Consider the following 15917-nt stretch of genomic DNA (forward strand, 5'->3'; position numbering starts at 1 on the left):
TATTAGCTCTCCAAATCCTACCAGGAAGCCGGTGCAGAGGTTTATACCAGCCCCAGCTGGGAATAGTAACAGTTGGAGTCTGCTCATTCTTCCAGCTCTCCTTCTTTTTATTCCCAGTTAACACAGACTTTCACAGGGAGATTTATGACGCATCTTTACATCATGAAACAAAATGTAGTCATCCAAAGATTCCCTGGCCGAGAGGAAGAGAATAAAGATTTGAATTGTAAACCTGAACAAGTACTGTAGAAAACAATTTAGTGATTTATTTTAATGAAAGAAGACCAATGAATCCTTTCAGTAGAAGCTGTGTGGCAGACTGAAACATATCAAACAATATTTCTAAAGGAATTCAAAAACAGCTGCACTGCAAAAACCGAACCTTAAGAAAGTAAGAAGATCCTTGTTTCAAGAAGAAAATGCTCTTATTTTCTGCCTTGCAAGAAAAATAATCCTGTCAAGAAGGTTTTCAATAGCAAAATAATCCTTTGAGAAAACACACCTTAGTGATAGGAATTTCTTTCTTAAAAAAAGGAATTCTTGGTAAGACCATTTTTCTTACCCCATTGGCAGATTTTACTTGCTTATTTAAAGAAAATTTGCCAATGGGGTAAGGATTTGTCATCTGCAGTGTGAGTATGAAAGTAGAATTTATGAGAAAGGATAATAAAATCCTTTTTAAGTCTTTGGGACTCCAAAGAGCCAGTTAGAGACTTTCTCCACAAACAATTTTAACCAAAACGAGTCCAAGAGCAAAAGGTTGACTCATTTGTGACGTCATAAGAATCCAGAACAGCATTTGAAGAACAGCAGGTCTCACTTAAGCCAGCTAAGGCCTGTGTTCATAAGTCAACAATAAGAGTGCTATTTTACAAGAAACCAAAGAGAGAGTTCTAAGGCAAAGAGTCCCACTCATCACACAGACACAAAACCATTTGCCACATCTTTAAAGTTGGAATGACCACTGGGAAAAATACATCTTTGGAAGATGTTTAGCCTGTTATATCTAGCATATGGCTGACAAAAATTCATGGAAAAAAATATGAAAAAATATTAAGCTTGGTGGTGGTAGTGTAATGGTTTGTGGTGTTTTTGTAGTTTATTTCGCTTAAAAACTCAACCATGATGGATAGAAGCTGAAAATCCTGAAGGAGAATGTCTTACAATCAGTTTTGGCTTCAAGTTCAAGAGCATTAAAACAGCAAGTCCATTTTACACAAAGAATGAAGACTCTTTATGGATATTGTCATCATCTGAACTCAAATAATGGAGATATTGTAGCATGACTTTAAGCTTAACGGAAAACTCTTCAAAAGGGCTACACTTAAAGACCCACTCCGATCATCTTTTGATCAATTTTAAAAGTGTTCCCAGTGGTCTTTTAATCATGATCATGCCGTTTTTAGCCAAAATTATAAACATTAACATAGTTAGAAACATCAGAAACATGTTTTCATTGGAGTGGATCTTTAAATCAAACATAGAAAAATGAGGCAATTGTATCTACAAAAATGTAAAAAAAACTCATTAGATTTAGACCACTTTCTTAACCTATTAGAATGTTTGTGGTAGTGTTTTTTTTCTTTACATGAAGCTACTCGTTTTGACAATTTTCCCCCCAAGATGTTAACTAATTCAAATCTTTATTGTCACAGTTGTATAAAATAAATTTGAATGTTGCAGACATTGTAAAAAATTCCAACAGTCTATAACAGTACTGTGTCTCACTTGGAGTCCATAGAAAAGCAGGTTTCACCCTTTATGTGCGGCGTTTAGGCCTAATTATGAGGCCTGTGACTGTGTTTTGGGCTGTAGGTAATTAAACTGGTCTATAATTAACACTGTGAACAGTATTGCTGTCAAACACCTGTTTTGTCCTTGCTGCCTGTCACACACAAAGAGAAAGAAATTATGTGGGCAGAACAAACATGGCAGCCATTGTTAACAAGGTACAAACAGACAGGACACCATTTAGAACATTATGCCAATTGGGTGGAGGTGAAGGGTCCTGTGCCATTGCACTGAAAGAAATGGCAGGAGCTGATTGTGTTGGATTTTTTAATGGATAATTACTTAATATTAGAAGCCTTCCAGTAACTTCTATGAAAAAAAGGGGACTTTTCTGGTGAAAAGTTTGCTTGTCATCTTTCCAAACAAACAAATATACGTTCTCCAATTAAAAAATTAAATCTAAATTTTTCATTCTGGTTCAAATCTGTTCTAGATATTGTTGATGAATGTAAATTGGCATAGATGTGTCGGCATCTTGTCTTCAGATTGAGACAAATTGCTGCTTTTCTTCTGCTATTAAAGATCAGTTAGTGAGCGTCTGGGAACAGATTAGGCCAACAGAGCAACAAGCCCCAGCCTGCACCCCACGTCAGTTGGTAGTCCATCTTCTGAAATGCTCGGAGCTCGCTCCATGTGAGGTCACGTTGGACTCCCAGCTTTTCCCCATTGCTTTCCCCCCTCCCCACCTCCATACCCTTCCGCCCCCTTATCGGGGTGCTGGAGCCCCGGAGAGGAGGGGACCGGGGTCACAGGGTCAAAGTCTTTTCCTTTTTGGATCTTGGGGCTTGCTGGGAGAGGCTTGGCAAGAGAATGGCTGCATTAGAGCTGGGGTTGGGGGTCAAGATTTTAATTCTGTTAAAGAACAGCTGGTTTGAGTTTCTCCTCGCGTCCTTCTTCCCTCCCTCGCTCCACAAATCCAGGGAGATGAAAAATTTGTTCAGAGGGGAACCAGTAAAATAAAAGAGGTTTACGGTCCAAAGCCCTTACCCTTACCCTGCTCCAGCATTAGACAGGAATGTAATAACGTCAGCATTTGGCCTCAGTTAGATTGACTTACATCTAGGAAGCTCTCTCTATGTTAAGGTGTCTTAATAACCGGATGAAACTTAATTAAAAAGCTCAAAATATTGGAACAAATTTTTCATTCTCCACAGGAGGAATTCTCTTCCTCATGTTTCAGTTTCCTCGAGAAATTGTATTTTCCCAGATAACTTTAAACAGGTGAGACAAACTTTTTGGCAGTTGTGTTGCACCACGTATAATCTGCGTCTTACAAAAGCAACAGTCTGCTTTAGTCGTATCAAATGCTCTTTCTGTTATTCACACCAGATTACAGCTAACTGAAACAGATGTAAAAGTTAGCATTGCATGAGTCTGGAAGCCTAAACTTTTAGCAAAAAGCCAACAGCTTCCCCATCTTTCCTTTGCTGGGTCTGAAATATGTTGATCTACATGCCAAGGCAGCACTCCCTCACATTTCAGGCTGGCTGATGGGATGTAAAGAGCAAAAATGGGGGGAGGCACTAGAGTGCTCCTATAAATGGAAAACTAATAACAGATTTTTTTTCTCCGCTTTCGCCTGTGCTCCCTTACTGGCCGGCTGGCTGCATGGCCCCGGGGCTTTGTTGGTGTGTGGCGCAGCAGCAATCAAAGGTCATAATTTCATTGGCGGTTAGCATCAGGTTCAATTTTTCTAGTATGTTACATTTACCAGAAAGTCTGGTTTGTGTTACTGTGTAAGGGTGGACCCAGTAAGGGCCGCAGGATCCTTCTACCTTCCCAGGAGGAGCCAGGCATTCACAAAAGGTGAATATATGAATGAGTATTTGTGAAACTCATAAAAAAAAAAAAAAACAGGAGCAGGTACACACACTTCTGTCCCAGTCAGCCTGTATGCATATGTTTGCTAAACACATTTACAGCAGTGTTAACAAAAACAAAAAAAGAAGAGAATGACGAGTCCCACTCCGATTATCTTCTGATCATTGTTGAAATTCCGAGTGGTCTTTTAATTATGAGTATTAAATTTTTAGCTCAAATAAAGAAAAAAAAAACTTTCATTTTCTGGGATATAGTTTGCGTAGAGAAGCAGTAGTTCATTAGAAATTTCCCTTTAAGTTGTGCGTGGGACCGTTGGCATGAAGCAACCGCGCACCTCTTCCCATCATCAATCTGTTTACACTTTCTCCCGCTAACTTACAACAGATCCTCACAACCTCATTGCCGGTTCAACAAAAATGGCAAGAAATATTAATGCCATCCAGCGGTAAGGTTTTAGCCAGATGCCAGCTCTGACAAGGAAAACAAAGACGTACATGGATCTAGTCGTCTACAAGTGGATGCATCAGATGCTTTAGATATCATCCAAATTTTTGCCCAAAGTATTTTCTATGTCACAAATACGCCCTTTTAAAAAAAACATATTTTCGTTTCTTCCTGATTTACAACAATTTGAATAAGGAAATGCTAAGAAATAAGCAATTTTTGCTTATTTTTTTATATATGTCCTCCATTATGTGAAAAACGCCACAAGAACATGTTGAAAAACACCAAAAACAAGATTTTAATCGGAAAGGGTCTTCAAGCACTTTACACAGACCATGGCAAAAAATTACAGTTCTGAAGTTTAGCAACTTTTCAGGAAAAACTGCACTCAAAATATTTAATATATGATCTGGAAAATGCAATTATCGAATAGAAAAGACTCCCACCGGTGCACTTGGATGGCTTATTAGACAATTTCCAAACAATATTAAGTCCATTGTCCTACAGTGAGAAGGATTAGTACAAGTTTAAGTCATTTACCAATCATCAAAGGAATAAAGTTTTCTCCAGGTCAGACTGGAGTGCTTAATAAAAAGTCTACTGTAGATTTCTAATGTTTTCTGAACAAAGTTGCATCATGTATAAAACAGGCATGATCAAAATAGTGCATGTTTAAAAGATCCTAACTAATAAAAAAGGTCATTATAAAATCTACAATTTTGTCCAGAATAAATTTGCCATAGGATGAATAAAAAAAGCAATCTTCAGGTTGACATGTCTCAAGCAAAACCCAAACTTCAGCTCGGTTAAAAAAAAAAAAAAAAAAAAACTGTGTGAAGACCTTAAGAGGCTTTGCATAAATACACATTGATGAGTGGAAACACTTAAAAAAGAAGAGAGGAAAAGCCTTCTTCACAACAACATCAGAGACTGAAAACATCGCAGAAAATATTCAACTCAAGTTATAGCTGGCAATATTCATTTTACCAGCTATTACATCAGTGGGTGCAATTTGGTTTTCAAACCACTTCCTGTTTTTTGTTTGTTTTTTTTCTGTTAAATAAAGATGGCACAAGAATAAATTGTAATGACCATAAGGAGGATTTCTGTTATTTATCGTAACTCTCTTTTTCTAATGATGCATATTGGGGTGTTAAGGTGTACTGGTAAACGGTGACTGTAAAAGATGCATTGGCTGGACACCGCAAAGTTCAGAGCGGAGAGCTGAGGTGTTATGAGCATTAAATGTAACCAGAAAGGTCAAACGTTTTTGCTGTCAAACCTTTAGTACATTTAATATTGTTGTGAAGTTAAACCAACTCTATTAAGGCTGACTTGCTTGTGTGACAAACACTTTGTCAGTTACTTAGTGAACTGACCTGGCTTCAAATGTGCTTCAATCCGGAAGTCAAAACGAATTCTATTGAACATTGAACTCTGGTCACCACATCTTCCTACGGGGGACCTTTTTTGCAAATTAGTTGCATGTACTTGAACAAGGAAGACGTCTGATTAGTTATCCATGAGTCTGAATTGTTTGGGAGTTTTAAACCAGTTCTTATGAAAACATTCCTAAATGAGGATCAATATTTTGTGTATTCCAGGAATGTGACCAGGTACACATCGACGACGTGTCTTCTGACGATAATGGCCAGGATCTAAGGTACTGCTTCACTCTAAAATAATAAAGAAAGTCTCGATCAAATCTTCTAATGTTTATTGATCCCTTCTCTCTGTGTCTTAGTACGTATAACTTCAGCGCCGATGGTTTCCATGCAGCTGCCACCAGTGCCAACCTGTGCCTGGCCACAGGCGTGCGCGGAGGCGTGGACTGGATGAGAAAACTGGCCTTCCGTTACAGACGAGTAAAAGAAATCTACACCACCTACAAAAATAACGTCGGAGGTAATCCCCAGCAAGCAGCGCTGCCCTGAACAAACCCGCTGAGCTTCGATGAGTGCTGTCGTTTGACTGTTTTACGTGAGCGCCTGCCCGTGTTCAAACGTACATGTCTGTTCTGACAGCCAAAGTCGATTCAAAAGGTTTTAGTGGTATTCAGACGTCTGCTCCAACCCAAACAACGTTACTCTGCCTTCAGGTCTGCTGGGCCCAGCCAAAAGGGAAGCCTGGTTGCAATTGCGAGCAGAAATTGAAGCCTTGACGGACTCCTGGTTAACACTGGCACTGAAAGCACTAACATTAATCCACTCAAGGTAGGACTCTAGTGGAGAAAATTACACCCAGTCCCACACCGCACATGTATAAACTTGTGAGGTGTAGATAAGCCAACTCTGTTCCTGAGCAATAAAAAAAGAAACTATGGATTTGACATTTGCACAGCCTGTCTTTTCCAAATTTGACAAATTAGTCTGCTAGAAGATCCGGGTTAAAAAGGGAGCCAATCAGTCACTGTATGACAAGTTTGCAGTATTTGATCCATTGCCTTGTCCTTATATTCTGTTTACTTTGACCTCCTCCTGTGTGATTTTTGAAGGATTTCACGTTTTGCTCGCCTCCATAGGTCAAACTGTGTGAATATCCTGGTGACCACCACACAGCTCATCCCCGCCCTGGCTAAAGTCCTGCTTTACGGCTTGGGAGTCGTCTTTCCTATAGAAAATATTTATAGTGCAACCAAAATAGGTAAACTGAACATGTACTTTATGTTTCTCCGCTTTTTGCTCATCGTGAATTATACTACTCTAGTGAGGGTAAACACTTAGGACGTGCATGCTACCTAAGTGACAGGACTGAGGCGTGGATTGGGTGGGAGATTTGTACACCGGAGAAGGTTGATGTTCCTCTTTGAGGGAACAGTCCTAATCAGTCTGGGATTATTTTCGTGGAGCAGGGCCTCTCCGAGCCTCTGCTTCTCCATCTCTGCATATGAAACCACTTCTGCACATTTATGTCATTTCGGAGCCACAATGCCCCCCTCTTCCTTCTCACATCTCCCCACTTTTCCTCCCACCTTCCCTCTTTTCACTGTTTTAAATACAAAATAAACACAGAGCCTCCCTCTCGCAAACGTTTTCAGGCCCATCACCACAAATCGGGGAAAAGGATAGCCCTCCTCAAAACCCTGTAGAGCGCAAGAAGGATTTGTCTGTTTGCCCCAAATTTCAGGAGGAGAGGGACTCGCTTTTAAGATTGCCTTTATTTAAAGGAGGATCTTATCATGTCTCTTTCCTGAATTCAGTGTTTACAGTCCCCTCTGTTTTGCAAGTATGTTGTTCCAAAAGGGCTTTTGTCACCATGTGCTTCTGAGCCGACTCACTGTTTAGTGCTAGTTTTTACATGCGTGTTTGTCCCAGAAACTCGGCTGACCTCAACCTCTCCACAGGAAAGGAGAGCTGCTTCGAGAGAGTAATTCAAAGGTTCGGGAGGAAAGTTGTTTACATTGTTGTTGGAGATGGAGTAGAAGAAGAGCAAGGCTCAAAAAAGGTACGATGTTCCACACTTCCTATAATCACAACACCCCTCTTTTTGTACCTGTCCCAACAATTAATCAGCGCTAAACAGCCTTTTATTCGTTTATCCTCTTTTCATTCACCCAAGTACAAGAGTGAGAGTCTGTAGTGTGTAATCAGTGCTCTTCCTCCGCCATCTCAGGTTTACCGAACGGGGGGAAGGGGGGGGCATAATTATATATTCCTGCTTTGTTCTCCAGGCAGCGTGAATGCTGCATGTGTAATCTTAGACAAACCCTTTGAGGCACGCCAAAGGCACGTCGTAAATACAGCACACATAAAGGAAAATCATGGTGGAAGAGATTAGAATATTTGCTGCAATGACGAGCTTGTTAGGGCGTGATTGATTGAGGAGAGAAAGGTGTCGCTGCAGACAACTCAGACCTACGGTGGCCCCTAAGTGCAAACGAAAAAACATTTCATAGAGCACAAGTAAAAAAGCAAACCAAATAATTAAAAAGACAGTCCATTTTAGAAATCCAAACAGAGTTTAGAAACAGAATGATACAAAATACAAATTAAATGTTAAAATATAAATGAAATATTAAAAAACAAAACATAACAAGAAAACGGGAAACGAAGTAACATGGGACATCACAGATTAGATGATGACGTTTGATTTTTGACTTTTAAGTTTTTTTCAACTGCGGCTTCAATATCGCATACTTAGAAAAGTTTTATTAATAGTACGGAGCAGATTCAGTATCTCTTAATGCTAAAAAACACCATCCAATCAGCAATTTCCCATAGTACCTACCTCTTCTAGTTTACGTAACATAAAAATAAAAACATTTCAGAGAAAAAAGTTAATTAAATGTTAAAAACTGAAACAAAAAAATCAACTGCAAATGGTAGGACTGATGACGTATTTGAAAAAATGCAAACGTCAAAAATCTAACAGCATCATCCAATCAGAGACTTCCCACAAGACCTTACGTTTCCATTTTTTTTTGTTTTTTTTTTCGTTTTTTATAAATTTCATTTTAGGAAATTACTTTTTGTTTTCCAAAACATTTCATTTTTATTATTTTTCTGGAATTATATTTTGATTTCTAAAACATTTGTTTATTTTAAATTGTGATCTTTAAAATGTTTTTTTGCGTCGAGTGATTTGCACTTCAGGGCCACCGTACTCGTCTTGTGAATCCAACCTTTCTGTCAAGTTTGGACGTAAAACCAGATGAATTGGGGGAAAATTCATGAGAAAATGAATTAGCTGTTTGGGGTCATTTTTCTGACATCTTGAGCCTCGCTGTCAGGATGAAGACTTCCTTTCTTTTTTTTCCCCCGCTGTTTGTCAGACACTTAGCAAGTGTCAGCACAGAGTGATGAGGCAGAGGGAAGACTCATGCCCGAGATCAAATGTAAGCCTACAGCTTTGTGTTTTGAAAAGCTAACAAGTCCTGGGAATGTGGTCTTGAGGGATATTTCTGGAAATACATGCAAATATTTTCACTCCGTCATTAGTTGTTGGGGTGTGACATTGATTGAAGGATAAGGTGTTTTTTTTTCTTTTTTTCTTTTCATCCAAGTGGTGAAAATCCCATGACGCACCATGAAGTAAAAGGTTTCTGTGTCAACATCAGAGAGATGGTGAAATAACAAAACAATTTCACCCGTCAGGAGGCGCATATCCGACGTGACACCGCGTGGAACAGCAAAAGCAAACGTTCATTCCTGCACCTCCCCAGAAAAAATCCCCAATCCTGAAACAATTCTGTCTTCACTTATTACTGTCGCCTGGGAGAGGAGGCTAAGATAACATCTCCTGCTTTTAAACTTAAAAGCAAAGACAATTTACAAAACAAAAAGCAAAGAGCTTTTTAAGGGTCAGTGCAGGCTCTTCTAAGCGGAACATATGCCTGGGAGAGGCCATACCTTTGATAAGGGGAGGGTAATGGGCTCCACACACTGAGGAGGGCTCTACCTGACAAGCTTCTTTCATTCTCTGCGACTCAGGTTTCTCCCTCCATCCTCTGCTTGGGAACAACAGCTCATTTGCACAATCCTAAAAACACACTGCAGGCAGGAGGCTCAAAATAGGAGACACTGTGGGAAGTTCATGTGTTCAAGATAAAAACAACTACCGGGTCATTTTTAGCGCTGCAAAACCACACGATGAAGCTCCGGAGAGTTCATTTTTTACAGATAGAAGAAGCAGAGGAGCAGCGTTGGTGTTTTAAGAATAAAAATGCCAGCATCAGTTTTAAAAATTCTATAAAAAGACATTAAAAGAGTCCTAAAAAATAAGTTAAGTATATAAAACCATGATTCATTAACAAATCTGGAAGACAAAATCTGAAATGCAGTGGACCCTCGCTATATCACAGTTTACCTGTCACTGTGATTTTTTTGTGTGTGCAATTTTGCATGTTTTTTTTGTTGTTTTTTTACTGTTTCGCGTCCTGATTAGCTAGACCATTCTCAATCAATCTCCTCCGTGTCGTGTCTCATGTTCAGAATGCGTTCAGTTTGCCAAATCTGTATAAGTCTTCAATCGATCGCAGATCTTTGTTTTCAATCTATAATACTGCGCTTTTATGTTTCTTTGAAGGTTTGAATTTTGAAAGATTAATAAACAAGAGAAAAAAGTGTAAAAATATCATGTTTGTCAGAGAAAACTGTATAAAGTGTGCAGTGACTTTGTGGATTTCACCAATCGCGGAATATTTCCGGGACATAACTCTCTCGAGGGACCACTTTAGTTTTAAAGTATTTTGGACAAAATGCCAACTAATACAATTTAAGGTGGTCCACGATTCACTCTACAGTAAATTCAGACTAGCAGAAATATGCCTAAATATCATAGACGGGTGTTACCAATGCTCACAATCTCCCTGTAATCTCATCCACATGTTTTGATCATGCCCAAATCTTGTAGAGTTCAGGAAGTCCTATTTTGGGGCAATTTCAAACATACTCTGATACCAAACTGAGTCATGTGCACACACAGGAACATTCTGTATTCCTGACACCAAGGTTAAGATGTCAGTCAAGTAAAAAAAAAAAAAAAAAAAAAAGATTTCATTGACCTCAGTCATTGCACAATGTCAGATATTGCTACTCTGAAAAAGGCCCACTCCACCATCATCAATGTCTTAGCACTGCAACAAAACGTCTTGTTAAAATTGGAAAACGTCAAATTCTCAATAAAAGGCTAAAAAGAACAATTTTATAAATTATGGACCCCCTTCCTTAAATACGTCAAAACGCCACCAGCAGATACTTAAGGAGAAGGAGGGAAAGAACACATCTACTACTCCGTTTCTTTTTTAAATAATAAATAACTATTATTATTATTATTATTATTACATGTGACTATTATTTCTGATACTAGTATATGCATGATCTTGGCTTAAGGTGGCTGAAAAGAGTGTAAATGTGATGATGATGTATGAAAGAAACAATAAACTGTTTACAAAAAAAGGAATTGCGGCCAACTCGCAGAAATGGTAAAGAATAATTTCCACATGTTTTTTTTGTTTTTATCTAAATCATTTTTCCCCATCATTTACCTCATTCAGCGGTAAAGTAATGGAAATAAATACCGGAAATAAAAATGATCGAAAGTAATTTTTGTCTGATCAAAGCGGTTTTTATGCACTTGTCCATAAAAGTTCAGTAAGTTTTTTAAATGATTTTTCTCTTTTAACTCTTCACAGCACAACATGCCCTTCTGGAGGATCTCCAGCCACTCAGACCTCATGGCCCTCCATCACGCTCTAGACCTGGAATATTTGTAGCACTGCACCACCACCACCACACCTCCCAGCGCCTCAGCACATCAAGCAACCTTTCTGCATCACCCTTTGACCCCGTCCCACGCTTGCTGCAGCCGCCAGGGCTCGGACAGGAAAAAGGCCCCCCCTTTTTGCCGCCCGGCATCTGTCTTTCACTCCAAATGAAGAAAAGGCGAGGAGAGAGGAAAACGGAGCGTGCGGTCACCGTGCTGACACACAGTCGCACGTCGTTTTAACCCAGAACAGTTTTTTCTTTTCCCTCTGCTAACCGAAGGAAAGGTAGCGGTGAATTTATGACGCAGCAGCTGTTTGCCCTAGGTTTCTGTGAATCAGTCAGTTTCGGAGGCTGTCAGAGTGTTTTACGGCCTCCCCCGGTTTGTACCGAGACTTTGTTCAGGGTGCACACCTGTGATGAAAGCAGGGGCCTGCCTCGCTTCACCTCACCACAGAACTCGACTACTGCTGGTGACTTTTCTGCATCCTTCTAGCTTCATCTCCGTCTGCTCTTCCCGTTTTCTTCATTTGATCTCCCCACTTTGAAGCAGACGAAGCTCCGCCGTCAAGAGTCGGCCCGGGAATCTTTTAATTTATGAACAGAGACTTGTGGCACGGCGCCACGGGGAAGGTACCTCAATGACAAAGACTTGTGCCTTTCACAAAGTACTATTGATTTCCACCACCTTGAATGGAAGAAACAAAAAAAATGGGGGTTTTCTAATAATTTAAGAAAATTAGCAAAAAAATTTATTTACAACGCTGAGACAATCGTGTACAGAAGAAAATTTTTGTGTGTGTAAGTTTGTAATCACTGGACTGTTCTTCCCTATATTCATTTAGGTACACGCTCTTGAAAAGCGGCAATGCTTTTCAGTGGAGGTACAGCAAAAAAAAAAACATCCCCTCGCAAACTTGCGCGACACCTTAAAGTGTTGATGTGTTCAAGTGACGTTTGATAAACAAAATATGTAGATAATGGAATTATGTGATCAATTGTTTTGTCAAGACCAAAAGCATGGGTGTCAAATGTCAAGGACCTTTCCTTTCATTCTGTCATATTAACGCTTTTCAAACACACATTTCACACAGAGAGAGCATGTTGTTGTTGTTGTTTTTTACCAGAAAGGTAGCTCCACCTGTGTCCTTCTTGCATTTCACCAGCTTGCAGCCCTGACCCCACTGACCCGACAGCAGACTCCTCTCTAATGATGGTTTCTGCCTCCCGAGAGCCGATGAAAAGACAAATTTGAATATTTAAACAAGCAGGCTTGAATAGGTTTTATTATCTTTTATACAAGCACTATAAAAAAAACTCTTGTACAGCAGGCATAATTTTGTATGATGTTGTGTTTTTATTTCAACATTGACAAGGCGTTCTGCCCCCACACCCCCCCCTCCACCATCCTTTGAGCACAGCATCCATGAATCCCTTTCAGTAGTGCGTCTTCATCTGTTGGGTGGAGTGGGGGGGCATAAATTGCAGTAAGAGAAAAGCCACTAACTTTACGGGGTTTGTGAACTTACAGGACATGTGCTTTCAACTGTGAATTTCTTAAACAGAAACCATCTTGTGTTTCTAACCTCCACCTCCCACTTTTGCACATGGTCACTGTCGGCTTGTTCCTTTTTTTTTTTTTTTCTTTAGTTTGAATCTCTTTCCCCTCAGAACAGACCCCCTTTATCCCAAAATGATCTCCCCTGATCTCCCCACCCCCACCCACATGCACCCAGACCTTTAAAAAAAACAACCCTGCACTCTGGGGTATCTACATATTGCTGCTAGGTCAAGGTAATGGTAGGTAAATAGAGGAAATGTTTTATAGAGTCAAACAGCACGCTTTTATGTTGATTTGCAATCATAAATGCAAACTGGAAATACTTTACACTATGTGGGCCTCATTGTGAAAACGCAAAAGATTGTTGTGTCTGCAAAATATGTGTACAGATGTTTTTGACATTATTATTTGACTGTGTTTAAATTAATAAAACTGATTTATGAACTCTTACAAATTTTTTACTTCTTTTTTTATTACATTTTAGGACTCAGTTTTATGAATGAGAATGTTTTCTGTAATCTCTTGATAACTGTTGGTGCAGAAGTAATTTTAAGTAAAATTGGTAAAAATTCAAATCAGACCTTTTGTGAAAAAATTCTTAGAACTGCCCTTATGGGTGAATACAAGCTGTCTGTGGACAAAAAACAGGTGGCATGTGGGAAATTTTAAGATCACAGAGCGCTTGATGAGCCCATAGAGCAAAGACTTTCATGAACATTTTCTTCTGCGGGCGACAGATCGTAGCAAACGCTTATACAACACGTATGGGTGAAGTAGGTGAGACACAGGCACGGCCCACAGATTTTTTTTCAACCCTCTAAACCTTGAGGACTGCGCAAAGGGTCCGTCAGAACTGTTCAAGCGATAGGTATGTGCTTGGAGCTTGACTGTTGTGCCTGAAATGAGAAAATTAGACAATTAGAGCATATTTTGTTTGGTTATCCTACTGCTGTCCTGCGGGCACTCAAGTATCATCTGCTATCCTGTCTGGGTAGGCACTGTAGCAGTGTTCTTGTGGCTGAGCTGGCTAATGTTTTTTTATAAGACGCACTCATTGAATGTTAAGGTCTTGGGTTGTATGTGTTAAAGGAGTGATGGGTGAAGGGCGGGTTGGGTTTTTATTTTAGTTTCTGTGTCTGTTTTGTTTATATTTGAAAAGCGCTTTGAGCTGTGCAAAGTATGAGAAGCGCTTTTTATGAAATATCTTAGTAAGGCACCTTACTAATGACTAGAGTGTGGCGTAGAAGCACCATACAACATCATCACCTGTAGGCTCCTGCATAAGTGCGTGTAACTTGTATTATCTTCACAAATACTTCATAGTACATTTACCACACCCATGACAATGGTATGTTCCGTTTTCATGATGTCCCTAGAGGTGTATGCAACAGTCCTCAAGGGATATTTGCACTTCCTATAAGATGCAGCAACTCCTTTCCATGACCCTCCACAAGCCCAGACAACCCAAAAACTCACAGCACCCAAAGAGGTCGACCCCCATACGGGTGCATGTAAGTACAAAAAAAAAAAATTAACTGGACTCAAAATTGTCTTCTATAGAAACGTTTCGCCGCTCATCCAAGTGGCTTCATCAATCTGATGACAGAGTTTTGCAGGCCGATGAAGCCACTTGAAGACTGGTGAACTGTTTTAAAGAAAGACATTTTAAGTCCAATTGCTATGGCTAAAAACTATGCCACCTGTGTGAAGGAGAATCTTCACCAACAACAAGTTAAGTTAGAGAAACGGACTCCTGAGGGGATTTTATGGGGTGGTCAGAGCTCAGACAGTCTAGTCTGTAACTCTAGCCTGGTCATGGAAGACAACGTCTGGCCCCAAATCCACACTGGAGAATTAAACATCCACGGAATTTCATTGAAAGCCAAGTAGTCCATTTAATATCAGATCGATTAGGTTTTCATCTCAATGATAGCAAAGGTGAAGGCAGCCTTGCAGGACGAAGCAAAGCCAGTGTCAAAAATGACCAGAGAAACCTTGACTGAGCCTCTAATGTTCTTCAACTGGGTGTCTAATGAAGCTCCTATTGGAACCTTTGCAGTTACGAAATGCTGCTGCTCTGTCACAGAATTGGAGTTTCATTGATCGCTTTTCCTGATGCTCAGAAACCTGGCAAGAACAGTCAGACAAAATCAAACCAGACATGTGGTGAAAGAAAGAGTGGGAGTTAAAGCAGGCTAGCCAGCTGCTCTCTGCTCCTGCAGAACAAAGCGGAGCTAGATTGTATTTGTTCGGCTGGTGTTATTTACAGGACTTTGTCAGAACTTTGATAGATGCTGTGATTTATCATCTTTTGCAATTATGATCTATTGCCTGCTTAGCAGACATGTCTGCCTTAGTTCCTGACTTGAGTGAGGCTTATCAGTGACTGCAGAATTTCCAGGTGGACTGATCTGTACTGAACTCTCATCAAACCTCACCACCTTTTTTTTTTTTTTTTGGGGGGGGGGGGGGGGGGGGGGGGGGGGTCTGCACCAGACATTTTTTTTCGTTGGGATGTCCCAGCAAAGTGCACGCCCTCCATAAAACTGTATCGCAATAATAAACAACGTCTATGGTGATTTACGACCTTGCCCAGACAGTGATTTCATGCAGATTTTCAGAGAGGGGGCCTCTGACGATGCATTGCAATTGAACTGATATTGTATTACATGTATATCAAACTCCCCCCTACAAAAAGTCCACATCTACATGAGCCACATCACTTTTACGAGCAGGAAGCTAGTTAATGGGCCTTTGTTCCCTGTTCTTTTTGGGGCTAATGTGTCTCAAGTTAGAAGATGTTGGGAAGAAAAAGTCTGCAGATTGGTGACGAGAAGCATTGGGGATGAATTGGGCACGCTCTGTTCTCCCCAAACCATCTACTAAACTCAAACTGTCAAGTTTTAATTGGAAATCTGTTATTTTGTTTTAGTTGATGTGTTTTACAGAACTAATCTGAAAAAGCCAGTGTCGCTGACAGGAACTCTTGGATTTGTGTGTTTATTTTTATTAGCGCTTTGCCCTTTAGACAAAAAGTTTGTGCTGTTTTTGTTGATTTATTGTTAAAACAATGAATAATGTATCAATATGAGAAATGT

The 15917-nt window shown here is 39.9% G+C and overlaps 1 protein-coding gene across 13 annotated transcripts in view; it reads left to right on the forward strand.

Moving 5' to 3' along the window:
* Positions 1 to 13269, forward strand: part of eya1 (EYA transcriptional coactivator and phosphatase 1) — a 45714-nt gene extending 32445 nt beyond the window's left edge. For all 13 annotated transcript variants that reach the window (XM_023950128.1, XM_023950127.1, XM_023950126.1 and 10 more), the window contains 6 exons: positions 5661 to 5719; positions 5801 to 5961; positions 6155 to 6269; positions 6578 to 6699; positions 7400 to 7500; positions 11189 to 13269. In XM_023950128.1, coding sequence (XP_023805896.1) covers positions 5661 to 5719; positions 5801 to 5961; positions 6155 to 6269; positions 6578 to 6699; positions 7400 to 7500; positions 11189 to 11269 — 639 coding nt within the window. In that variant the 3' untranslated portion in view covers positions 11270 to 13269. The remainder of the gene's footprint in view (positions 1 to 5660; positions 5720 to 5800; positions 5962 to 6154; positions 6270 to 6577; positions 6700 to 7399; positions 7501 to 11188) is intronic.
* The last annotated feature ends 2648 nt before the right edge of the window (positions 13270 to 15917 follow it).

Source organism: Oryzias latipes, chromosome 20, assembly GCF_002234675.1.
Source record: "Oryzias latipes chromosome 20, ASM223467v1".
Taxonomy (NCBI): domain Eukaryota; kingdom Metazoa; phylum Chordata; class Actinopteri; order Beloniformes; family Adrianichthyidae; genus Oryzias; species Oryzias latipes.